The sequence below is a fragment of the Phycodurus eques genome, chromosome 5 (genome assembly GCF_024500275.1).
Source record: "Phycodurus eques isolate BA_2022a chromosome 5, UOR_Pequ_1.1, whole genome shotgun sequence".
In the NCBI taxonomy this organism is placed as follows: domain Eukaryota; kingdom Metazoa; phylum Chordata; class Actinopteri; order Syngnathiformes; family Syngnathidae; genus Phycodurus; species Phycodurus eques.
In genome coordinates this window covers 5,007,592-5,034,626 of record NC_084529.1, presented here as the reverse complement: position 1 = coordinate 5,034,626, position 27,035 = coordinate 5,007,592, and the positions used below count along the sequence as shown (strand labels likewise).

General features: G+C 43.6%; 1 protein-coding gene across 1 annotated transcript; it reads left to right on the top strand.

The window, feature by feature from the left end:
- The first annotated feature begins 724 nt into the window (after positions 1–724).
- On the top strand, positions 725–26,816 carry LOC133402881 (DENN domain-containing protein 5B-like). Its single transcript, XM_061677139.1, has 21 exons — positions 725–1,020; positions 7,959–8,068; positions 8,618–9,329; positions 10,428–10,615; positions 12,907–13,404; positions 15,486–15,717; positions 16,049–16,199; positions 18,069–18,162; positions 18,243–18,362; positions 18,804–18,956; positions 19,063–19,141; positions 19,256–19,322; positions 19,601–19,729; positions 19,822–19,943; positions 20,063–20,208; positions 21,146–21,264; positions 21,944–22,128; positions 22,253–22,335; positions 22,552–22,678; positions 23,839–24,013; positions 25,011–26,816. The coding sequence occupies exons 1-21, from the start codon at positions 912–914 to the stop codon at positions 25,192–25,194; spliced, it is 3,783 nt and encodes a 1,260-aa protein (XP_061533123.1). The 5' UTR covers positions 725–911; the 3' UTR covers positions 25,195–26,816.
- Positions 26,817–27,035: the final 219 nt, after the last annotated feature.

Here is a 27,035-nt window from a genome sequence, read left to right as displayed (position 1 = left end):
TAAGGCTCATCGGTGCAGTGAGACATCACCTTCATCTTCACACACAAAAATTGTAAGCCGTCACCTGTGACGTGTGAGCAATGTTCGTTTTCAATATAGTTCATGTAGCACGTGTACTGTTTTCTTCAAAAACTTTTATGTCCTTGGATTTAACCATGGTTTACCTACCAGGGCTCCACTAGCTCAAAAAATCTTGCTGCCAGGTGTCACACATTAGTGGTTGTCAGACATATTTTGTGTGACCCCCCCCCCCCCTCCGCCCCACAAAAAAACAAAAATAAATAAATATATATATATATATATATATATATATTGTTACAAGGGCACCATAATCTTCAATTTAGAATTACGTTTGAAAAACGAAAAACATAAATAAAAAATTTTTACAATTAAAAATGTGTTTGTTATTTTTAAAAGTCAATATTTATTTCCCAAAGTCACAGAGCGCCTCAGCAGAAGGATGACAGGGCCACATGCGGCTCTGGAGCCGTGGGTTGCAGACCCCTGAGGGAACCAATCAAGAGCGTACCTCTCCACGGGCCTTGAGATGGATATCAAGCATATGGAATAAATGCTCCAAGGGCTTTCCCTTGTAGCTTCATATTTTGGCGTTGATGGAGCTTTTCATTCAGTCATAGTTGATGATGCGTTCAAAGTCTTTGCGTCTCCTCCAGCACGCACCCCCTCCCGCTCCTCCCCCCAGGCCCGACACGCTGCCTCCTCCCCCGGCCAGCCCACACGAGATGACGGCGGTACCATCCGGCGCTTCTCTTCCACTTTAGCAGCCGGAGGACCGGGAGCCAGGCGACGTTCTTCCCAAGAAGCTCACGGCTAGAGCCGGCTATGTTGAGCCAGCAGCGGGACGGTTAGACTGATTTCCACGCAGGCTTCTCTCTTCCGTGTGACCGAGGATGTGCACCACCGCGGCGGCCGCCGGATCGGCTTCTTGCCGCTTCGCCCACTACTTCGTCGTGTGTGGACTGGACCCGGAGACGGGCCTGGAGCCGGACGATGGAACAGGTAGCAACACAAATACTCGACCCGAGAACAATCAAACGCAAATCAATTGGCTGTTTTAGAGGAGAATACGAGCGATTTAGTGTGTCTAATGGCGTTGTTTACAGTACGATAGCCCCCATCTTGTCATCCATCCTTTTATGTAAATGCTATAAGTATTCTGAAGGGGCATCTAATCAAACAGGAGGGCCGTGTGTGTGTATATATATATATATATATATATATATATATATATATATATACACACACATACATACATACATAATATGTATTAGCATATCTCACAAATGAAAATGTAGCATTCGACCAGAAAGTTACATTTTGTTTTGTTTGTACCATCATGACAACACAATATATACATATATTTTACTCTATGTATCTTGGATTCCTCTCAATCGTTAAAAAAAAAAAAAAAAACAGCCATAATCTCCCCAATGGCTCATTTGCCTTTTTGCTTTTGTCACCTCCCTGCTTCCAGATGCCCCCTGTAGCCTGTCTCATCTAAAAACAATCCCTCCCCATTTTGTCCTCCTGAATCCAGAGAATAGAGAAGGTGTTTGCAGGTGATTGATGTTGGTAAGATGTCCGATGGGTTGCCATGGCAATAACAATCGACGGTGATGCTCCTCTCCTGTCGAGGGGGCCCCGGCGGGTTTTTTTTTTTTTTTTTTTTTTTTTTACAGACGAAGGAAGGAGAAATGGGAGATGTCAGTTGTTTTTCTTCCTGACGGCGGAGACGAATTCTGCGAGAAAAAGTGACGTCTGGAACATCTAACGTCACTTCCACATTGGAACTGGGGAAAACAATAGCCCTCCCTTTCTGTGATATCGTTCCTCACATGACAAATCTTCAATAGACGCACTCGTCTGAGGCATCATACGCTATATAGAGCTGCTGTGCTTAAAGCCGGCGATGATTTAGTCTTCTAACTAACCGGCGTGGCCTTTAATCGCTGCCTCCCCGCTGAGAGGGTGACCGCGCCGCCGCTCGGGCGTTCGCCAGCGCTGCCGATCTGCTTATGTAACAGCAGGTCATCTCCTCGCCACTGCAGCAGAAGCGGCAGCAGGATATGCTCCTTCAAGGGATTTCCTGCCTGCATGGGAATGTTGGTCCTTAATCCGCAACCAAGCAGGAGAATTAAAGTCTTAATGTCATATACGGTATCTCACAAAAGGGAGTACGCCGCTGACAGTGAAAATGTATGGGCCCCTCAAAATAACTCAACATACAACCATTAATGTATAAAACTCAGGCAACAAAGGTGAGTACACCCCTAAGTGAAACTGTCCAGATTGTGGCTAAATATTTAGTGTCGATACCATACCTTTCCAGAGACCTTGTGCTCCCCACCTCCTATTTGATGATACCTCACAAATGCTCAGTAGGGTTCTGGTGTGGAGACATGCGTGGCCGGTCCATCACCGCCTTCCCCCTCAGCTTCCTCAGCAAGGCAGCGGTCATCCTGGAAGTGTGTTTGCGGTTCTCATCACGTTGCATACTGCCCTGCAGCCCCGTTTCCAAAGGGAGGGATCACGCTCTGCCCTCCCCTTTGTCGGCAGCGGTTTCGACGAGCGTTGAGTTATTTTGAAGCGACAGTAAATGGGCAACGTTATACGAGCTGTACACTGACTACATTGTAGCAAAGCGGCATTTCTTCCGTGTTCGGTCTGTTGACCCATGAAAAGAAAAATGTGAGGTGGTGTACTCACTTTTCAGAGATACAGTGCATTCTAACACCCCGTCTTCTTTTATGTAGTGGCCTTACTGTATGCCAAGACCATTGCAGTGATTTTCCCCTCAAATACAGTAGCTACACCCAGTGCAGTTGCCTTGGACTTAGTCTTCCCGCCTATCGATTTAAATCATTTAAGCATTTCTCCGCTGGCTGTTATTTTCTATGAGTCATTTATTGGTCCGTGCAGCTCTAATGTAGCATCTTTACACCGTATCTAATGCTCTGCGCCGTTCAGCGGGTGTTTTTTCTAACGTGTGCAATATATTGTGTTGCATTTCGAAGAGTGGGAGGGTGTGTACACACTGGACGGATCTCCTATCATTAGCTGGACAAACATATAAACAAAAGAGCATATAGAAAATATACAGCAAACGCAGATATTCCGATCCTCTGTTTTCATCCATTTTGATACCTATTTTCAAAGATTTACATTTTCAGACTCCAAAAATGCTCCAATGTCACATAAATGCAGGGACTTAACGTTAAATTGTTAAGTATTCAGTGGATTGGTAAATTTGGCGTTTCTCGCCACGAGAATAGATAACTGCTGTAATTGCACGGATCAGGATTAAGGATTGTTATGGCAACATTTGTCCATTAATCTTTTCGAATAACTAAGTACAATACCGTCGAGTCGTCAATGAACCCAACATAAAAAATAAATGCTGCACTATCATAACTGTGAAATTAGAAATGTTATCATTATTATTATTTTTTTAAATTTTATTTCAAGGATAGCCCCTTGAGATGCATTATCTCATTTTCAAGGGGGTCCTTCCTTACAACGCATAATTAAAATCACCAGTAATCCAAAACCATGATTACGGTAAACCCAGAAGAAAAATGTGACTCATCACGTTTGTCCACCTTAACTGTGAGTCCACTGTGTTCAATTTAACCGGAATGACATTTTCGGGGGGGGGGGAGCACACGTGTTTGTAAAGAGAATGGAGAACAAACTTGATGTAATCACTCAGTTGAATTTAATGCAAATCAACAGCCTGGAAAGATCCAAATCATCTCCACAATGATCAAGTGAAATAGAAGCACCTGAGTTTCGCAATGTTTACACGGCCATCAAGTATTATGTTTTCAAAAATGTTTAAATGATCCACATTTACACCGACCTAACATGTCAGTAAATGCGTGTTCAAATAACAAATGACCATAACTATGAGTTTTCTTGTTGTTTTGGTTGTAAAGTACTTGCGCATGCCTACACTTAATACTAACAACTCAGTACAGTGTTCGCCGCTATGTTGTGGTTTATCATTTGCGCCCCCGCTATATTTAATACAACTTATGAACATTCGCCGTACGAACATTTTGGATATACGAACACTTCGTGTTTATATGTGGTAATGGGAGGGGTGAGTTCTTGTCTATTTCTTGGTGTCTGTTTTTATTCCTGTAAAGCACTTTTTGCATTTTAATGGATGAAAAGTAAAATATATAAATACATCTGGTTTGATTAGAGTTGTGCGCCTTCAGTGTAGTGCCAAATTATGCTGCTACGTCCCATTTAATCAGTTTGATTCTGTGCTGTTTTATGTGTCAGTTTCCCAGTAAACCTCAAGTGGGAGTGACAAACCGCTTGAAGCAAGCATGATTTTCCTCTTATTTAAAAAAAAAAAAACGTGCAAGCGAGACTCTTCTTTTCATTCCCTCAAAGTGATGTTATATGATACTCTCCCATTTCTTATCAGAGAGAGAATAAGAACAAGCACTGAGTTATACTTTAAAAGCGTGTTTTAAAAAGTGAAAGGGTTTAACGTGTGTGGCAGAAGTAAAACTAAATTAAAAAATCAATATTTTATTTTATTTTATGTAGGGCCCTTCTAGATAGCAAATTCGTACCTATTGCAGGTTGGTCTGGAATGTAAGCCCCCTGAAAAACGGGGGCTCACTGTACACTAAAACTGTTGTCCAAGAACCATTTAAAAACAATTAATGTTTATTGTCATCTTGTCAGTGAACAGTCAAAACTACACAGCATTTATCCAATTGTGGTGAAGTTTTTAAAAGAAAGAAATCTACCAAAATGTCAACTCTTCAGCTTTTACTTTGTCATTAGGCGGTTTAGATTGATGGAAAACGTAAACTGAAAATATATTACACACACAGGACTTCTGAATTATATGTTTTGAGATGTGTGAGCAATAGCCTTTCTAATTTGAGTCATTAGAGAATTCCCAAGCACCCAGGAACAATCTGCTGTTGTTGGCTCCTCAATGCAGTGCAGTGTGTTGTGCAGCCTAATCAAATTTCACATGACGCTGCCCGTTGGAATGCCGGCTGGCCAAGGCTTCACGCCAGATGACAGTCATGGGGTGGGTGGGGGAGGTGTGATGTGGGGGGCGGAGGGGGGGGGGGGGGGTGTCATCAGCGGACAGTGAGGACTCCCTGACCGCACATTTGTGCATCACGTTGCTTAAATATAAGTCAAGCCTAAATATATTTGGCTCTTTGGCAAAAATGCTGAGCAAGATTATTCGTTTATCCTTCAGCGAGAGGACACATGCTGAAATGCAGATACTTGTGTAAAAAAAGGACAGGTAAAAATAGAAATACTGCTTCAGCTCTGTTACTTAAGTAAAAGTAAAGAAAGTAGAAAATAATTTGTATGGTCAGTTATTCTTGAAATTGGTAACTGTGTCTCAGAAAAAATGGCTATGACCTGTGGTGTTTCCCAGGGGTCAATCCTGGGACTCTTATTGTTCAGTCCATATAGTACTGTATGCTTAATTTGCAGCTTTAAAGTGTCCCACCACAACTACGTCGATGACACTCAATGAAGGCAGGTGTATATAGGCCTGCAGATTGTGTGTGGATACAAAACAATGTTCTCCAATTAATTCAGGCAAAAAATAAATCCTTTTCTGTGGCCCACGGAAAAAAAAGAGAAACTGCTGTCAGTCACCTTGAGACTGTCTTTTTGTAACATAACAAAAACCTAACCACAATAGATTGAAGTTACAAATGGTCAGAAAAATAAATGCTGCAGTAAAGTCCAGATACAATACCTGAAAAAACTACTTAAGTACAGTACTTTCCACGACCGACCATACATTTGAACCAGCAGATGTGGGGTGCCATTTTTAATCTCCTTAACTTGATATGTGTCCTCATCTGCTCAAGTGTTGATGCATGGGCTAGTCGCTCTAGTGCACCTGCTATTCAGTCATACCAGACGAAACACTCCAAGCACTTAAAGCACAAGTAAATCTCGATGATATTTACACATTCTCTAGCCCAGTAATTGGCCAAACTTATTATTTAAGGTCACTATGCTTTTTTTTCTTCTTCTTCAATTCCTGCAAGTATATCAATTTTGTGTTCAACTCAACAAGCTCACATTTCACAAATTTGGACGAGGTCATCATTATTGATGATGATAAGTCTACACACCCCTGTTCGAATGCCAGATTTTTGTGATATAAAAACACGAGACTAAGACAAATAAACTATTCACACCATTAATGTGACCTGTAATGATTACAACTCAATTTGTCACGTGGTAAAGTTAAAATAACTGAGATAATGTAGTTGCACAAGTGTGCACACCCTCTGATAACTGGGGACGTGGCTCTGTTCAGAATTAACCAATCACCTTCAAACTCATGTTTGGGTGTCAACACACCGCTGTCACCATTTGAAGTGCCTCTGATTAACCTCAAATAAAGTTAAGATGTTTTAGGAGGCTTTTCCTGACTTTTGTTTGTTTGTTAGTTTTAGCTTTGAGCAGAAGGTTTTGTGTTGACACTGAATTCCGTAGTTCCCGCCACCTTATTTACGGCCCCAGAATTTTGGATTTCTTATATCATTATAAACTTGGAATATTTCCATTTTGAACCACTGATTGGATTAAGCAAAATCATGGTATTTAAATACAAGTGGCATGTAAAAACCTGACCCTCAAAAATAATAACAACACTTTTGCAATAAGCCCTGCGATTAACACACAGAGCAACTGTAAAAACAAAAACCTAATCTTCCTTTCGTGAGCAGTTAGTCTCTTTTTACAATTTTAGAGCAAAGTGTGTGTTTCTTAAAGAATATATAATATCAAGATATTGATTCTGGTAATGATGTGGATTTTTAGTATACCAGTAGGATAACAACCGCTTATATTCAGCTGCTTGTTAACTTGTTAAGATGAGGAAACATCCTGATGACGCCCGAACTCAGCCATTGAATTAAGCTTTGATTAGAATGCTGAAACAAACCTCCCCTCAACTCCACCTCCTCTCGCACTCTCTTTCTCTGTCTCTCGCGTTCTGCTCTTTAAACACTTCTTTCTCGTCTTCATGCCAACAAGCTGGCTACGTGTCAGGTGGGATGTTAAAAATAAATAAATAAATAAATAAAAAGGAAATAGCTGCCATGGCAACGTAGTGCCCCTTGTCTGAGGTTTCATTCTGCCTCTTTTGGGTGCTGACACGGGGATGAGTTCCAAACTCAAGACCAAAATGTTCAACGTAACTGTATAATGTTATCGAAGGAAAGTCTGCTGGCTTAATGCTAACATATATTGTAAAATGCTTTCGACAGGCTAACGTAGATTTGCATAGGTGCCACGGGAATTCTAAACCTTCCACCAACTGCTACTTGAGCGCCCACGGAACAGCAACAACTGTTACTGGCGCTCTGTTGAAGCCCATCGCTTTTGCCTGTTCTTCTTGTTAATAACGCTGTATCTCGTAGAGCTCAGTGCTGCCTGGCATGTTGTGGTACAATGAGGTACTACACCTGTCACTTTAAATTGAGACTGGCCTGTACTGTATACTGCAAAAACACACCAAAAAGCAATCACTTAGAATCCTCGATAGAGCGGACGCTGAACCGCGCTATCGTGTGGTTCGCTGTAGTTTGTTTGTTTGTTAGCCTTTGCTAAACTCTCTTATTTGGCCATCATTTTCTAAAACAGCATTTTCAAGTAACTCAAGAATAATGAAACTGCGATAAAATAACTAATTCAAGTGCATTCCTTTTTTTTGTAAAAAATATTGCAAAGTTCTTTGCCCAAACATTTTCTGCTGCATGGTCCTTTCAGTTATTATCAAGTCTGTTCCTTGAAGGTCAGACTGTGTGTGTGATTTATGCCTGTTATTATTATAAATACTTGTAGCTATTGTCAGTTTGTGATGTCCTCCTTCCATTTACCATGGTTACAATTTAAACAATTTTCTCTTGACCCCTTTTCAGGAGAGAGCTTTGAGCAGAGCCCCATTCACCGATCGTTCAAGTCCAGGATTCTGGTCCACTACCCTGAGAGCACCGACAGGAACCCCTTCAATAAGGATGCAGTCAACATGGTGAGATTGTAGATTAAGTTCAACTAATAAGGAGGACTGCTGGGTAAATTTGGATAAAATTAGTGTATATTACTGCAAAAAGCAAAGGAATCACATGCGAGTCACATACAGTATGGCTGGAGATAATGCAAAACAATGTTTCCTTCCTTTCTGAATAATATGTTTATTGTCGCCAGAAGCAAAATCCGGTCATATAAAAGCTAAGACCCCGAGCTCACGACCCTGGAGACTCGTTGGCGACTCAAGTCTCCACTGGTTGCGGCGACGTCTCCGTGCCGACTCCTGGAGACGAGTTGTGCCGCCAAGGAGTCTGCGGAGATCTTTTGGCCTAATACCAGTTAATTGGTCAGAAGAATATTTCTTTACCACAAATAATCTATCTTTGTTCAGCTTTCTATGCCAGCGATTTATAGTGACAGGAAGTCAGTATTAGGTCACTTTAGGTACCTTTTTTTTGTGAAATGTGTGTCTCAGCTCTATACAGTTTGGGGGAACACTGCATTACCGTATGACTTTGTCATTGTTGCAAATTTCCCTCTTGGTCATCAGCTCTGCATGCCGAGGGGTCTTTCCTTCCGCACTCAGGCCGACCGCGTGGAGTCTCACTTCCACTCGTTCACCGTCAGCTTCGAGGACGGTTCGCGCTCCTACGGCTTTGTTCACACCTTCTACGAGGAGGTGACGGGCACGCAGATCATCACGGCCATGCAGACCCTTCACCAGATGCACCACGTGGAGCACCACTCCGCTTCTTCCTCGTCCGCCTCCTCGTCTGCCTCCTCGCCGTCCACCTCCAGCATGGACTCGCTGGTAAGCAGCCTGGATGAGTCTGACGCCGATTCCCTGGCCGCCGGGAATGCCGCCGCCGCCTGCCTGGGCTGCGCCGGCTCCTTCGACCCGTCTCACGACACGCTGTACGTGTCCAAAGCCCTCTGCCTGCTCACGCCGCTCCCCTTCCTCGGAGCTTCTCGCCACTTCCTTTCTCAGCTGCACCAGGCCGTCGCCTCGCAAACGGCGCCGCCTCTACCGCTGGAAAGCTACATCCACAACATCCTCTACGAGGTGCCGCTGCCTCCGCCCGGCCGCTCGCTGAGGTTTCACGGCGTGCAGGGGCCCATCTTGTGCCAGCGGCCCGGCCCCGGTGAGCTTCCGCTGGGGGAGTATCCTCTGGGAGAAGCCTTCTCCCTACTCGGCATGGAAAACATGGTCCAGCTGCTTACCTGCTCGCTCCTGGAGACGCAGATCCTTCTCTACTCTCAAGGTATGCATGACTTCTTCAGCACTAGTGTTGACCACTTTACTCGGTATAACCCTGAGTCGGCGGGGGCATTTGTTTGGCACAGTGGTCGATGAAAATAGAATAGGTAACGCATTCATGTTTTTTTTTTTTTTATGTTGTGTTAAGACTTATACACATGATCACGATAGTCAAGATATTAGGTGCAGAGCTCTTGTTGGATTAAAGGTGTACCGTAATTTCTCGTGTATAATATACTCCCGATTATAATGCGCATCCCCAAAGTTGACCCCTTTTTTGCTCATATAAAATGCACACCTATGACTTTCTATCCAATTACGTTTGTATGCTATAAAAGTTAGCGATGATCCACGTTTAATTTCTATTTCAACCACAATAATACTGAGATTTGCTTGCTCGTTAATAATGCGTTTAATAGTGAGGGTCACCCTAATGTCTTGTTTTGACATTGCAGCTTTGAGAAGATACTTTCCAACTTCTACGTGCACATTAACACACGAGCCAACTTGCGCTATGTCGTGAAAACTAGACACGTCCTCTGTCTGGATGCCACTTTCACTCCTGGTGCGACACAACAAGATGCAGAGGGGGGATACACACAAACACAAGGTCTATTAAGCAGTCACATTATTACAACTATTTGGGGGATCGGGGGACTCAATGACATAAAACAGAATTTTAACAACTAGACAACAGCGCTAGGCACGCTGGGAAAACGTCTGACAGCAAGCCGCCATGTTTTAACGATGATGTTCACCTTGAAAACCTGGTATGTGTAACATGGGCTCCCTCTAGTGGTATGCAAAAGAATCACCAAATTAATTATCAATGTTCAAACCTTTTTTTTAATCCAGTGCATTTGTTAAATACTGTTTAGTTGTATTGAACTTTTTAGTACGATACATTTGCATTTCAACCTTTGTAGCAGTTAGTTTTCTCACATTTATTCAGATAAAATGTTTATTTAACATTTATGTGCAATCTTTTTCAATAGAATGGTTTTTTTTTTAAGTCCAGTTTTCTTTTTATTATTCTAAGCACATTTTGACAAACCTCTGTTCTAATGTGTCGCTCATCTTCACCGCTCCTCTTTGTCCTCAGACTACCAGCGCTTGATGACGGTGGCAGAGGGCATCACGACGTTGCTGTTCCCATTCCAGTGGCAGCACATCTACCTGCCCATCATCTCGGCACCTTTACACCACCTCCTGGATGCTCCCGTGCCCTTCCTGATGGGCATCCAGCGCAGGGACGGCGCTCAGCGAGCCTCCCTTCACCTGCCGCACGAGGTGAGGGAGGTCATTTGGAATTCTCTGTTACGGCATGTTGTTACATTTCGGATTATGCCACCCCCCCCCCACAGAATTCAAAACACTTCTCAGGTGAAAAATCTTACCACTTGCAGAATAACGAGCTACACACTTGAATAAAAACTGTCTACCTATTTCTCCTTAGGCGAGGGCATATACAGTATATACACACATATCTCAAGGTCGCACATAGCCCAAATTTTGCCTTGCTTGAAGCTGCCAAGTCATGGACGGAGTAACTCAGTGTTGGGGCGGTTATGATGTAAATTGTCCCTACTGTTATGTAACCGAAGTGCAGCAGGGCTCGCTCACAGACGCATTTCCAAAATAGGCGGCTAACGAAAGATTTGCTTGGTTGTTAAAGTTCACGTTCGATTTGTGTACAAGCTATTAAAAAGTCCATTTGAAATCATACGTCCCCTTTAAGCATCATTTGTGTTCTTCTTGCGTGATATTCCCTCTTGAACATGATCCTTGCGTATTTTCCTTGTCCGCCCTGCTTCACTCATCTAATCAACTGTGCAGCATCACTACATGCCGTGTGAATATCTCGCCCAAGCCTCTTTTAACGTTGCCCGAGAAAGAAGGCGGCCGAGTCGCTCGGGGGGGGCTAGATGAAAGCCGCAAAACATGAGCATGAGATACTGAATAATTCATGTGAATTAATCATCACGCTTATTTTCCGTGGTGCAATTTGATGACACGGGGGGGGGGGGGGGGAAACAAGCTTCAAAACAAAGCAGGAAGTGAAGAGAGTAAGAGGATGAAGCTGAGTAAGGCTGCGTAAGCATGCACCTTCGTTAATCTGGCTGTCCGTGGTCACTGCTCAAGGTTGCGTGCCTACGGACTGAACTGTGCCATAGCGGAGATGCAGAGTTTGAATCTTGGCTTCGTTGGAATTGATCATGAGCGCACTTACAACTTTTGTTTTGAAAAGATAAAACGTCTATCCCTGAATAAATGAACAAAACAAACATGACATTTTGGTTGAGGTGCAGGACATGAGGTCTGTGCTTGTCGTTTGTAACTTAAGACAATTCTAAACTCGCGCACGGCTGCATGGTTCGACGAGACCGCTTGCCTGTCGTTGCAGGAAGATAACGACACCCCCTCCGGCCCTCTGCTGATTTTCTCACGCGTACTGTTGTACAAATAGGGTAAGGCAACGTCAGCAAAATACTTGCGGCTAGGTAACCACGTAATGTGGCTGGAGGCTAACTCAGGCTACGAATGAGCGCGGCGTTCGGGCGGCATCTTGGGCCATATTTCTCCTACTCGGCTGTACGGCAACATTTTAAATGCTGCAATACGTTCGCTGTGCAGCTGTCTTTTGTGGCAATGTGCTTTCAACAGACTTTGCAGCGTACAGTTTCTTGTTCCGCTTCTGTCGGCGCAAACCCAAACAACGGATCATACAATTTGTTTCTTTTGGACAAACTTTTCGCTGTCGTGTTATGTGTGTTATCTTTGTGATGGAAACAAGGGGGAGGGCGGAAGCTACAGATGTTGATGGGGGCAAAACGCAGCAAGAGAGGACAAATATATATATTGTTTTTTTTTAATTGTTTACAGTAGGAAAAATCACGAATTTCTTCTTTTTGAAGTCGTTCCCAATAGAAAAGGTGAATGAATCGAAAATATATCGCCCAGTCCTTTTCTGTTTCTCTTCTTGCCGTAGTCGCTCAGATCATCCTCTACTATCCTCTCGGGGGTTTATCACGGCAAAATGCCAAGAATCTATTAAGCGGATGGAAATTTTGATCTGGGATCTTAATTGGATGTTTCCAATTCCAGTTTGCCTGCAAGATATCAACGACTGCATTCATCCATCCATTTTCTGAGCCGCTTATCCTCACAAGGGTTGCGGGAGCGCCGGAGCCTATCCCAGCTATCTTCGGGCAGGAGGCGGGGTACACCCTGAACTGGTTGACAGCCAATCGCAGGGCACATACAAACAAACAACCAGTCACACTCACATTCACACCTACGGGCAATTTCGAGTCTTCAATGAACCTCGCATGCATGTTCTTGGGATGTGGGAGGAAACCGGAGTGCCCGGAGAAAAGCCACGCAGGCACGGGGGAGAGCATGCAAACTCCACACAGGCGGGCCCGGGGATTGAACCCAGGTCCTCAGAACTGTGAGGCAGACGTTCTAACCATTCGTTCACAGTGCCGCCAACGACTGCATTGTTTCATCGAATTTTAATCATCTGATGGGAGAGCTGGTTGAAAAGTCTTTTTCACTGCTTTTCTCTCATTCCTGCATAGGCCAACCTTTGCTTCGTGGACATTGACAACCACTGCGTGGACTCTCCGGAGGGTCTCCCCTCCTTTCCGGACCAAGAAGAGCTGGTCCGGGAACTAAGCGACGTCCTGCAGCGTTTCGGGGTCCCCCTGCAGGGAGGCGCCCTCGCCAAGCCCGCCCCGGCCTCCCCCCAGCTGAGCAGCCTGGTCCTGGAGGACCTGATGGAGGACAGAAGGAACGGGAACCTCGGCGGCGAAGAGCTGGAAGTGCTGGAGAGGCTGCAGGCTCTGGCTTGGAGGTGCGGAGGAGACAAGGTGTCGGGCCAAGGGAAGACGCTGGGCCGCGTGTGGGAGGAGGAGGAGGAGGCTCTGAGAGTTGCAAAGATGAACATTCAACTAAGGGAGGTGTTTGCCGGACGCTTCGCCGCCATGTTCAGCCGCTACGAGGACTTTGTCATCCACAGCGCGATCGATTTGGATTCCTGGATGAGCAACCGAGAGGGAACGTTCAGCTTTGACAAGGTACCGTGAATCCCCTTTATTGCATGGCGATACATGCAACACCCACCACCCGTGATAGGTGAAAATTCATGACCGAGAGAGACCATAGAAACTTACCCTAACCCGTGGATAATTCAAATTAATCATCTGTAAAAGGTGAAGAAAAACGGCAATATTCGCACAGATATTCTGCCGAAAATGGGAAGTTTGACACATCTGGAGAGTGTAGACTAATTAGTTGTGCAAAAAAGAGGCAAAGCATGCTTGCTTCAGGATGTTTAGTTATCGTTTCCAGTTCATGTTTATTGTAAATGTGACACCAAAACAAAACATAAAGAAACATTGTGTATTTGAACACCAAAGGCTTCAACAAAAGTCTTACAGCTTAATGCTGACAGATAATGCGGAAGGCCCTAGAAAAGTGACCGTAAATTAGCATAAATGTGAGGTCCTTCTCTGCCTTTTCTTCTCTGATGGCCGTGCTGTGAAAATAATTACTAACACGGCTGTTTTCGGAAGTCTTAAATGCTTGTCAGGGGAAAATTTGTAAGGAGTATTAAAAGTCTAGAGCATGGTGGGGAGGGTGGCCGCCAAGGATGAACTGCAATATCGCGAGGGAACACCATTTGGAACCATTGTACTTGGAACCATGTGCCCCGCAGGGAATGGGGGAGAAACCAAACCAAAGATTGTTCTTTTATTGTCTGGAATAAAGCACAAATGGTCGCTCCTTTTCCACATGAAAGTTCAGGAAACAAGCGGATCTGCCAGGTTATCAGAGAGCTTTGGATTAATGACAAAAAAAAAAAAAAAATCATAAAATCAAAAATCTAATTGGCCGCAGGTCATTAAGTGCGGCAGCCAGCAGAGCACACATAAGCAACACAGCACATTCATTAACACTCATTACATTCACCTACAGGGGCAAATAAAGGCCACGCCCACACCTCCGTATTTCTCACATTTCAGCCGAGTTTTCAAAACGCGAGAGAGCCCACACGTTTGAAGGACGGCATTTTTTTTGCGAGTGCTTACTGCTCTTGTCGTGTGTGGCGATGACCGGCACACCGGCACAACGTAACGATATCTCCACTGAGAATCGCGAGTCTCCGATCAAGACTGCCACGTGAAAGGTCGCCGCGGCCCCCCCCCCCCCCCCCCCCCCCAAGTTGAGCAGCCTGGTCCCGGACGATCTGATGGAGGACAATTCACTCCTAACACATCCCTTGCAGGATAATGGGCAAAGGAGTCGGCATCCTGTTGCAACAGATCTGCTAACGTTCTCTTTTTTTCTGTACTTTTCCACCCTTCTTTTACCATTTAATATTCTTTTTGCATTGTGCTGAACTGTTTTGCACTATTTACAGTGCTTTAGCGATGGCATTTCTGGGCGGAGAATCAATCAGGAGTAGGGCTGAACCATTCGGGAAAATTGGGAGTTTTTGTTTTGTTTCTTTTAAACAAATATTGCGATTGCGCTTTAGCATGCGATATTTCGGGAGGAAGTTTATCTTCAGCATTATTCACTAAACACAAGAAATAAATTGTTTTATAGCATGACCCGCACAACATTGGATCCAGACAACACATAAACAACTCTTTCCTGTAGGCCAGGCCTAAATGTGACTATGAATTTATGTGAAAAATCAATCTTTGTTTTTACTATTGAATTGTAACAAGAAAATCCAGTCGAATATTGAGTTATTGATTTAACTACACGCCTTGTACAAATGTCATACTGTGCAATGATTCTCTTGTAAGTAGCAGTAGCACTGCTGTCAGTGTCAGCTGAGTATGGCGATGCAGCGGAGAGGGACAATTAATGTTCTTGATGAGTCACTTGTTATTTGATAAGCCTCAAAAAGGATCTGAAGGACTTTATATAGAATTGTCTCAAATGTAAACTTTTTAGTTGAAGATAAACATTATCTAAATATTTGGTGGTAAATATGAGTAGGCTAACTTGAGCTGTGAGATAAGCAGGACAAAGTGATCGAAATCACATACGAACATCCTGTTTCATTTAGCCAGATTGTCAATATATGTACAACACGTAGCATCTCATTTAACAAGATTTCTTTGTGGCCTTTTTTGTATTGCAGGGTGCCTTCCTCTCAGCTCAGCCCGTGAGCCACTTGCACTTCCTGTCCCGCTTCCTGGAGACGTCCATGTTTTCATCTTTTGCCGACGGCAAGGCGATCTCTCGCTGGGCCGACCGCGAGCCGCTGCAGCAGCTCTTCGACAGCCGCCTGGAGAGGGAGCGACTCTACGACACGGGCCGGGCCGACTCTCCCGGGAGTCGCTACAGGAAATGCTCCACACTCTTCGAATCAGGTACACTGGAAACGCACGACCGTGACATCCCGCCATACAGTATTCAACTATGAAACGGGCTGAGTCTGTAAACGCCGGCGGCGAACAGCTTCCGCGTCGTCGGAGGTTTGGCTGCCATCCCAGACGCCTCGCTAAAGCCAGTCCTACTGTACCGAATTGCGTACCTCTCGCGTTTGCATAAAATGCGCTGTCAAGGTCTACTGATTAGTCACTGAGAAATCAATCAATCAAGAAAAATGCTGCTTTGACGATCCATCGTCTTCTCTGAAAAGGTCTTTGTTGCTCACACGAATGACCAGCGTCGTTGTGTTTTCATTGCGCCGGCGTGCAGCTCAGGCCATCGAGCGCCGGCTGCTGAAGGCCGACCACACCGCCATTCACCCGCACCTCCTGGACATGAGGATCGGCCAGGGTCGCCACCAGCCGGGCTACTTTCCCAAGCTGCAGGCCGACGTCCTCGTACACTCGCAAAGCACCAACAAGTGAGTCCTACATCGAACGACGTTTGAAGCAGCTGTCGATATACATGAGGCAGGATGAATTATCAGTCAAAAAATGATATTCAGTGAACCCCCATTTAGCGCAGGGTTATGATACGTTCCAAACCCACACGCAATAGGTCAAAATCTGTGACATACAGTAGAGATGTTATATTCCACACGCCTTAAACAGATTTTCACTTATTTAAAAAAAAACAACAAAAAAAACACTTGAAAGTATTCCTTGGCGCCTGTTCTCACTCTTGCTCGCACAATTCTGCAAATAAGAGACAGAGTGCTTGCTTCAAGATGTTTACTCGTCACTCCCAATTGACGTATACTCCATAAAACGGAAGCCATAGATAGACAGGCGAACGGAAATTAGCGTTGCTGTTACAGTCATCGTAAACCTTCCAGCAACTGCTGCTTTAACCAAAACGGAGCAGCAACATGTATAAGCGGCGCATACAACAAACGAGAACACATTTTCTGCAGTTCAGGCATTATGTCAACAAGCGTTTTATGCAGATTTATTAGTAGTGAAAATGGTTAAGGGGAAACGTATCGGAGTACAAAAAATTTTAGGGAATGTCGTGGTGTCAAAGTGAAAATTGCCCGAAATATAAATAATGAAGTCAAGTACAGATACCTGTAAATTCTACTCAAGTACTGTAACCAAGTGTGTATTTTTCAACACCAAAATGTTCAACCAAACCTTAAACAGCAATGTGGTGTAACAAAGGTCAGCTAGCTTAATGCCAATTTATTATGCAGAATTACAGAGACGACGGGCTCACTTGGCAGAGCAGCTCGTCCAATGACCGAAGGGTGGGCGGTTGGAATCCTGGCTCTGACTTACCGCTGTCGAAGTGTCCTAGGGCAAGAGACTGAACCCTAAATTGGTCCAAGTGGGCAGCCCAATTGGTGTGTGAATGGATGAATGCCAACCTCTGTAATGCGCTTTGGGCACTGTGATGGGTATAAGTGCACTGCATTTACTATTTATTCTGTCTGCCCTCTGGGAGCAGGGACGATTAGTGGAGCTTTGTCGGGGACCTTCTCTGTCCCTTGTGCCGACTCTTAATTCCACTGCATCGACATCCAAATAGCTCAGTGTTGCCTGGCATGTTGTGGCACAACACTGAAGGCACACAACTCTACATCTGCATTTGACACAAAGTTACACTACATTCACGGAGCGGGAGTGTAAATACAGTGATACCTCAAAACATTGCTCGTCCAATTGTTTTCTTTTTTTTTTGCTTTGATTTGAGAGCAAAAATTTGAGATACAAATGCGAGATTGTGCCAGCCAGCTCAACTCACTTCACAACAATGCAGCAGTTTGGCAGATAGTGAACAATGCTTCAGTTACAATTACACGTTGTGTATTTCACACAACTACATAACTTTGCCTTATACAGACGTCAGCTATCCAAATGCTAACGTACGATGCAAAACGCCATGGGTGGGCTAACGAAGCCTAGCATTGATGTCGCGGTGCTTTAAGCGGCAGATACTTGAACATGAACAAGTAGCAACACACGTAGAGAGACAATATAACAATACTGTCAGGCATATATTCTTTATCGTCTGTAAAAAACGGCTAATATTACTGCCGTTTACTGAGTCCATGCCTGTCAATGGGGAAGGATGATTTGACGTGTGTTTTGAGTTATGACGGTGGTCGTGGAATCAGTTAAACCCATAAGTCAAGGTACCGCTGTATTATAAAATGAAGTTTCTGGTACAAACTTGTAACTAGCTACAAAAACAATGTTGTTTTTTTGGTCCTGTAAAAGCTGGCTGCAGCACTTGTATTAGATCTCATTAGATTGCGGTACTGAGTGTACGATTGTTTACATGTGAGCAGGCGGTCCAGTCGTGTCACAGCTTCACGCCGATCCGACCCCAGGAGGACGTCGTCAGCAGCAGAGCTCTCAGGACCGGACGGCGAACAAAGACAGGTGCTTTGTTTGGCGATCAGACGCAAGCCCGTACATAAACGCTCTTCCTTATATCATTGTTGATGTGGTTTGTTGCGCAGAAGCACACACCGGCAAGGAAGCACCCGAACCAGCTAAAGTTTCTGTACCTGTCGCCTCAAGTCATCGCACAGACGCACCGGGAGTTTGTTCAAGGGCTGCTGGGCGAGTGCCGACTGAAGGTGAGAGGTCATGATTATCTACAAAAGTCATTATTACCTCTTCCAGGGAGGTTATAGTTGTGTTGGGAATCACTCTCGGTCCACTATATAGTACCCTGTATACTGAGTTTGCCATTTTCTAAAGCTGCCCGAATGTCTAACAGAACTTTTCATAATGTTTGTAAAGAACAGGCACCAGGGTACTTCCGGGTGGCAAATAAAAAGCGAATGAACTGAAAATGATGAGAAAAAACTGTTTGAGGTTGCACTGCCAGATATTCTCAAAAGGTTTCGCTTTTTTTTTTTTTGGTCTGCCTTGGTCAAATGACATAAAAGGGTTTGTTCACCAATGGTGCCATTGGAGCTCTTGCCACCCGGACGTATTTGCGAAAAGGTCTGTTGTTTACAAACATTCAGAATGGCTCTAGAGAACTCACAAATAAATCTTCCCCGCTTCCGTAGACCAAACGTATGTTGATGGAGAGGATGGGGAAGGAGAGTGCGGAAGTGGGGCAGGGGGAGGCCAACATCAGCGGCCTGCAGGAGAACACGCTGATCCACGGTCTCTGCGACCTACTGGAGAGAACCTGGGGCCACGGTCTGCAGATGAAACAGGTCAGACGTGATCACTTACCCTCACGCTAACGTCATGACAATGATGTCGACGCACTCACTGAGACGTCACGCTCTACTAAATACAAGGGTTGATGTGTGTAAACAGGGCAAGTCAGCTCTGTGGTCCCACCTGCTTCACTACCAGGCGGCCTTGCCGAAAACTGAGGTGCCTGCTGAGTCTCCAGGTAGGAAGGAATGGGATGATACGCTGTTATGCATGTCCGTCATCTAGTATAGTCCGTCGTTCATTGCGTCTCTAAACGAGATGCCGCTTCTGATTTCTGTCCTATACGTTCAAGGCACAGAGCAGAGAACACATGATGACGGCGCTGTCCTTCTAAGAGGGTCCTTGGTGCAAGATATGAGGTGAGTAACAAAAGAATTGGATGCTAGCTGTATCACTGACGATAAGCTGACAATGCTAATGAGAAAACTAAAAAAAAAAAAAAAAAAAAGAAGCCTCAATAAATGAAGGTGGGTGAGAGGCCTTATCTACAAAAGCTAGTATTACCTCTCCGTGACATGTTTTATGATTTGAAAATGTTACCGTGATCAACAGCGACGTGACAATTAATAACGAAACATGACATACTCAACGTACTCGGAAGTGTGCATCATTTTTTTTTGTTTTTTTTTTCTTTCAGGTTTATCCAGGCGCTGAGCGAGGGTCTGTCCGAGGTGGGACAAGCCCGGGCTTGGATCAGCTTGGCCCTGGAGAAAAAGATGCTCTCGCAACACCTTAAAGAGCTGCTCACAAACCAGGAGTTGCTTAGGTAAACACTTGAGTTCCAGTCAATCCTTTCAACTGCTGTTTTTTCCCTCTGGTGCCTCTTTTGACCTTGTTTGCTGTTGTTTGTCCGCGCAGACAGTTATATAAGCCTCACGCCTTCGTCCTCTGCGAGGAAGAACGAGAGCAGTTTCTATTCCACCTTCTGTCTCTCAACACGGTGGACTACCTCTGCTTCACGCACGCCTTCGCCTCCATCAGTGAGTCGATACATACAGAACTCCCCCGAAAAGCAGAAAACCACCGAGATTATCAAGTTCGAATAACGGTTTGGACGAGCTTTGATTGTTGGAAATAAAGATCACTGGCTTCTCTGCAGACATTTCCTATCGCGTGGCCATCATCCCCATGAAGAAGCTGAGCATCGCAATGGCGACCGTCAATCCGTGGGTGTGCTTGTCTGGTGAAATGGGAGATTCGGGAGTGAGACACATCCCCAAGAATACGCAGGAGATCTTTTTCCAGGTTTGTATCCACACATGCGCAGTAAGAACTAATAAAGAAAGAATTAAGAACGATAAATCCAACAGCATTCTTTTCCCCATAATGAGATCATTAGAGCCAAAGTTATCGGAGTCGATCTCGTAATACAGTGCTGCCTTGACTTACGAGTGCCCCAACTTACAAGTTTTTCTCGCTTTGAGTTGTGAGCCAAAATTGGAGGTACGAGGAAGCTTCAGCTCCGTCGTCACCCGAGTGAATCGAAATTGGCCGACCCAACTCCAGCTCCCGTTGGCACGTACTAGGCCCCGCCCCTTAAAGGCACACATCCAACACATGAATACTACAGTATGCACAGTTATTAGACTTTATAAAAGTTGTTTGTTTATTTCATTATTTAACCCTTGAGAAAATATTGGCTGAGGCCGGGGTAAACAGGCAATGGGCGTATTCGAGGTTGGTTCCCTCGGGAAAAAAAATGGAAGAAAAATTGGAAAGATCAGGAAAAAAAATTAAATCAATCTGTGAATAGGTGAATCCACGGGTGTCAAACGGTGAATATGCGGGGGTCCACGGCACAGTTGTATTTTTCTAACAAAAACTATTGGGCATTTTTGGCGGGCTAGAATGGATTATTGACATTTCAATGACTTTCAAAGGGGGAAATTGATTTGATACCCGAGTAAATTGAGCTTGGTCACGCAACGAATTGAAGATTCTAAATTGTCCATAGATGCGAGTGGTTGTTTGTCTCTATGTACGTGCCCTGTGATTGGCTGGCAACCATTCTAGGGTGTACGTAGCTTGCCTGTCGCCCAACGTCAGCTGGGATAGGCTCCCGCTCGCCCGCCACGCTAATTAGGACAAGCGCTACAGAAGCTAATGGAAAACCGGTGGCTGGGCTAGCGTTATTCTACATGTTTGCATCATGATCACATCTCGTTCCGCTTGCTGCTTCCAGTGTAAGAACCTGGGCCGACTGAGCACGTTGCAGCTGGGACAGGAGAACTCGGGCCTGCTGGCAAAGTGTCTCATCGACTGCGTGATGGTCTACAATGAGGTCACGGGCCACACGTACAAGTAAGAATAAGACCATGGACCATTTTCACGCTTCTTGTTTGGGTACACTCACTAGCCACAACATTAGGTACGCCTGCACAATCTTATAAGAGGGTGTGCACACTTGTGCAAACACGTTATCTTTGTTATTATTACATCCCTTCTCAAAAAAATATATATATATTTTTTGGTAAAGGTCACCTTGATGGTGGAAATGTTTTTGGAAATGAATTATCTCGATCTCATTTTATTATATCACAAAAATCTGCCCTTTGAAAAGGGGCGTGTAGACTTTTCATGTCCACTGGATTTGAAATGACAAAAAGAAAAAGTCATAATTTGATGGTTAAAAACAGGATTAACACATTTCATTTATTTTGTTTTCATTATTTTTTCAGAAAGATTGATTCTATTCTGTTGTTATATCTCTTTGCATCTAAATAAATAAAGTCAATTTATTTGTAAAATCCTGTTAAAATTCCAGCGTCATTCATTTTTGTTTTTTTCTTCCTTTTCTTTTCAGTATGGCCCTTCGATTATCATATAGCTGTCAAAAGTGAGCGTTTTTGAGAACAGCTTTAATTCTGAATCGTGTTTGTTTGTGCACCTAATAACGACAACAAATAGTTTCCCCATTTTTTTTTTTTTTTTTTTCGTTTTCCGGTTGTGGTTCTTGAATGCGCACGGTCCTCCCTGCCAGGTTCCCGTGCGGCCGATGGTTGGGGAAAGGCGTGGGCGACGGCAGCCTGGAGCGAGTCCTCATCGGCCAGTTGGTGTCACCTGGCGGGGAGGAGGATTCCGGAAGGTGGACGGGGACGCCGCCGGAGCTGGCCTCGCCTTCCCAGGGTGTTCGCGCTGTGCTGGGATCTCTCGGGAACCGGACGAGTACGTACCGAAAAAAATACTCTTTAACTACGTGATGGGTTTTACGGTCTGGACAGCGACCCCTGTCCTCGCCCTCCCGCTTTCTCGTGTTTCTAAGTGCGCCCTCGTGTCCGTCTCTTGACAGGAGTGCTGTCCGTCGAAGTCCACGAAGACATGAGGGAGGCGGCAAATAACCTCGTCAAGCACTTCCACAAACCTGAACAAGAGGTGTGCGTTTGTGTGATATCATTTATAATCAGTGACATGTCGTCCAGAAATCACTAGAGTTAGCGCCAACTGGAACGTCAAAATCCACCAAAATCATTTGGAACAACATGATGTTTACAATGTTTGTGTATGATACAGCAAATAATTGTCTGTGGTCTCCTTTGCGAGAAGCTTGCAGTGAAATCGTCTCTCTTTGCCGCGTTCCCCTTCTGGCAGAGAGGCAACCTGACAGTGTTGCTGTGCGGCGAGGGAGGTCTGGTGCCCTCTCTGGAGAAGTTCCTCCTGCACGGCTTCAAGTGCAGCCGTCTCTTCCAGAGAAACGTCTTTGTTTGGGACTTTGTAGGTGAGAACTGTGGGCATCGGCGTAACGCAAATGAATTCAGTTCCGTTCCGCTTTTAACTTTACACTTAGACTAAGGCCGGATTTACACTGCATTGATCCGGTGGAACAATTCCGTTTTTGGGGGAGTGTGAGAGATTTTTGCATGAGTGAGAGGTTCTTTGTGTGAGTGAGAATTTTTTCATTTTTTTTTTTTTTTTTTTTTTTGGGTATGAGTGAGTTTTTTCGTGTTTGTGTGCTTTTGTGAGATGTGTGTGTGTGTGTGTTTAAGATTTTTTGTGATGGGTGTATGTCAGATGTTGCTGAGAGAGAGAGAGATTTTATCCTGTGAGAGTGTCATTTTTTGGGTGAGTGTAAGATGTCTTTTTAGTGGATGTGAGACGTTTTATTCGTGTGGGTGAATGGTTTTTGGTCTATGTGATATTTTTTAGGGCTTTATGTGAGTTTTTTTTTTAAGGGTGTGTGAGTGTTTTTGGTGCATGAGAGATTTTTTTTTTTTTTTTTTGGTAAGTGAGAATTTTTTGTCAATTTCTTGGGTTGTGAGAGGTTTTTTTGGTGCATGTGAGAAGTTAATGGTGGACGTGAGAGGCTTTTTGCATGCGTGAGAGGTTTTTGTGTCAAAGTTTTTTTTAGTGTATGTCATATTTTTTGGTTGTTAGAATGTTTGGATGTGTGTGTAAGGTTTTTGGCGCATGTGAGAACTTGTATATGAAAGTGTATTCGAGAGGTTTTTGCGTATTTGTGTGTGTGTAAGGTTTTTCTTTTTTTTTTTTCTTCTTTGGTGTATGAGTTTATTTTTTGGGTGAGCATGAGCGGTTTTTGGGCGTATGTGAAAGTTTCTTTGTGTGAGAGGTTTATTTAGGTGTATCAAACTTTTTTTTTTTTTTTTTTTAATTTATTTGTTTTTTTTGCATGTGACAGGTTCATTTGTTGTGTGTGGAAGTTTTTTGTGTATGTTACATTATAATTTTTTTTTTGCCACATGTGAGAGTTTTTTGGGTGCGCGTTAGGGGTAAACGTTATTTTTGGCCTGTACGAACGACACCTCATACATATGGAATATATTTCACTTGAAATGGACTTGGCAATAGAATAAAAATGGCAATTGGGCATGCAGTGTAAATCTATCTTTAAAGTACAGTACGGGTGTCTCTTTGTCTCAGAAAAGGCCGTGGTTTCCATGGAGACGGCCGACCAGCCGGGCAACCCGCCGGGTTCCATGCTGATCAAGGAGCCGCCTTGCGACTTGCTCTGCCACTACGTCAACTCCATCAGCGCCTCGCCGCGAAACATTGGGAAAGAGGGCAAGTTCCAGCTGTTGGTTTGCCTCGGAGTCAGGTGGGTGGCGCCGCAACACGCACGCTTAAGACGCATTTCTGTGAGGGGAAATTTAGCGAGCGCATCCTTAGCCCTGTGTCAGATACCATTTGATTCGGTTTGACATTTGACAGTAATAGAAAATACCCTCATCGTCATTCTGTCTCCATGAAATTTGCCGACTTTCCCTAGACTGACCCAAAATGCACAAAAATGGAAATATTTATGAATGTCATTCTTTCATATAAGTGCACTCTTTTTTGGGATTAGACCTGCATCTGTTAAAATGGAGTTTAAATCCAACCTTTGCGGATTGCCATGACCAAGATGACTGAGAATCTACAGATATAAAGAACAGAAAATGCCATTTGTAGCACATATATTGGTAATTTTTGATATTGTAATAGGAAGTTAAAAAGGACCTTTTAACGAAAAACAAAAGACAATATGCTATTAGGCTAACAATACTTTTGAAGCTTTTTGTAGTTAGTGTAGCTATGCATAATTTATTTTATTGATCTATTTTATTGATCAATGTCCAAACCTATTGCAACAGAACCCTGAGGAATTCTGACAATACAATGATTATCATTCACATTCGAAGGATAACGGCTGCCTTTTTACAGACATGCAACAATAGAGTTTGCGTTTTATTATTATAGTGAACCCCCATTTGCCATGGTAAATGTAATAAATAAACTTTTTAATTATTATTTTTTTTAAATGTAAACGTACCCCTTTCACACGCTTTAAACACATTTAAACTTATTAAAACACACTTTTTAAAGTATTTCTTAACACCTGTGCTCACTCTCTCCTTCGCAGTTTTCCTAATTAGCGGCCAAGCATGCTTGCTTCAAGTTTATTTCTTACTTAAAATGTCATCTAACTAAAGTCCACTAGCTTAGCGCTAACATATAATGGGAAACACCATAGACGGGATATCGTAAATTAGCAGAGCAAAACCTATGTCCAGTAGGTATTCAATGTCTAACCAGCTGACCTGTCCTCCTCTTAGGGACCGCCTCCTCTCCCAGTGGCTCCCCCTACTGGCCGAGTGCCCGCTAACATCGCGGACCTACGAGGACGGCGCCCTAATGCGCGACTGCGCCGCCGTGCGCTCGCTCTCGCGCATCCTGCACACGCTCAACGAGTTCGCCGTCACGCTGGAGACGTCGCTGGTCAAAGGCGTGGCCCTCTGACGCCCTCACCCGGACGTCGCCACGCTGGTTCCTGAACTCCTCGTTTGCTGTATTTAAAAAAAAAAAAAAAAAAAAAAAAAAGGCGCCCTTGGACAGAAATGACGCCATGTGAGCTCCAAACCTTTTGCCTTGTAAATGTCTTTACACTCTTTATCTGCTTCGTGAAGTAGTCGGATCCTCCTTTGTGTCATTACACTGTGAAAAAAAACCTAATAATAATAGTTAATGAAAAGAAAAAAAAAAAAAAGAATCCTCGGACAGAAGTTGTAATTCCCAACCTCACGTGGACCGTGTTTGTTTTCCTAGCTCATACCGACCGAGTAGACGCTCGGGAAAAAGTACATTGTTGTTCCTCCTTTTGTAGCCTTGATGCTTCACTTTTCCGCTTCAGACTACAGTGGCACCTTGACTTACAAGTTGAATGCGTTCCGTGGCCAAGCTCATAACTTAATTTACTTGTATGCCAAATCGGTTTTTCCCCCTTTATCATGAACTGAAATGTCATGAATGTAAAAAACACCCGAAACACAATCAGAGAATGCTAAGAAGACACACATGGGTTTTATAAAGTGTAATTACTGTACGTACTGTAGTATTGATTGATTCAGTTAAATCTTTTATTTCGAACATGTGAACGGTGAAATCAAAACAAATGAAACCATCAAAAATGTAAAAAAAAAAAAAAAAAAAATCTAATTACATGTTCAAAAAGGCGTAGGAAGTAAAAAGTTTTCACTCTGCACCCCATCTCCACTTCCTTTATATGAACATCGATATAATAATCGTAGTTGTAACAATAAGAATTAAATTCATATCTTGGTCATTTTCATATTTGATCAATAACGGTACAGACCTGGCCCACTGAATTTCCTTTTGAAATTCAATTCATTTTACTTATGAGTATTTGAATTATTGGCAGTTGTTGTCAATCAAAAGGTCGTAAGTGTTTCTACGAAAGAAAAAAACAAAACAATTCTAAAGTAATATATTTCCAACGTTTAATTCCAAATTGTCTTTACCGTTAGGCATCCAAAATGAAGTCTTTGCTGTTATTGATCAAGTTTTATGAACATGACCCATGTAACACATCCTTAATCCTAGATACAGTAATACAATAAAACAATTGATCATATCAGCGTCAGCAATATCGCAGATATTTCCGGAACAAAAAAGTCTGCGTGTGAGCGTCCGGGCGTGAGTTGTGGCCTACAGCAGCTCGTTGCGAGTCTTCTCATTTTGTATTTGTAAAATGGCTGAAAGTGCGAGGGCATTACAGTACCTTCATTTTCTCTGGGACAAATTCTATCCCGTATGAGACTGGGGGCAGCAAAAAAAAAAATGTTAAAAATGAAGCGCTGCGGCCAAGTAGAGACTGTGGAGCATAACGCAGCACGGTCTGAAGCAAAGCATCAATGTCAAACCCGGGCTCAAAAATCCAAGGTATGCAATAGCCGAGTGTCAAGGTTACAAAAGCATTTACTGGGTATCACCCGAGTGCCAAGCAATACACAAGAAATTACAATATGGTGGAAAACTTCATTGATTTCAGGAGTCCAAATCAAAAAAAGTGAAACTCGTATGTTATTATTGATATAAATGAACATTTTTTTTGGTGATTTAAATTTTGTCATTTCATTTTCGTGATTGAACCTTACCAACTACCCCCCCAAAAAAAAACAACTCAAATTTAGCATCTCGGCAAAATGTTCGTGTCCAAACTGTCGCATAACGTTACAAAAGCTTACAGCAATATGAAATCTAGTTTTTAGGAGTAAAATCTTTCTTTTAATTTTTTTTTTTTTTTTTTTCAGGTGGCATTTGAGGTAAAACCTTCGACCACC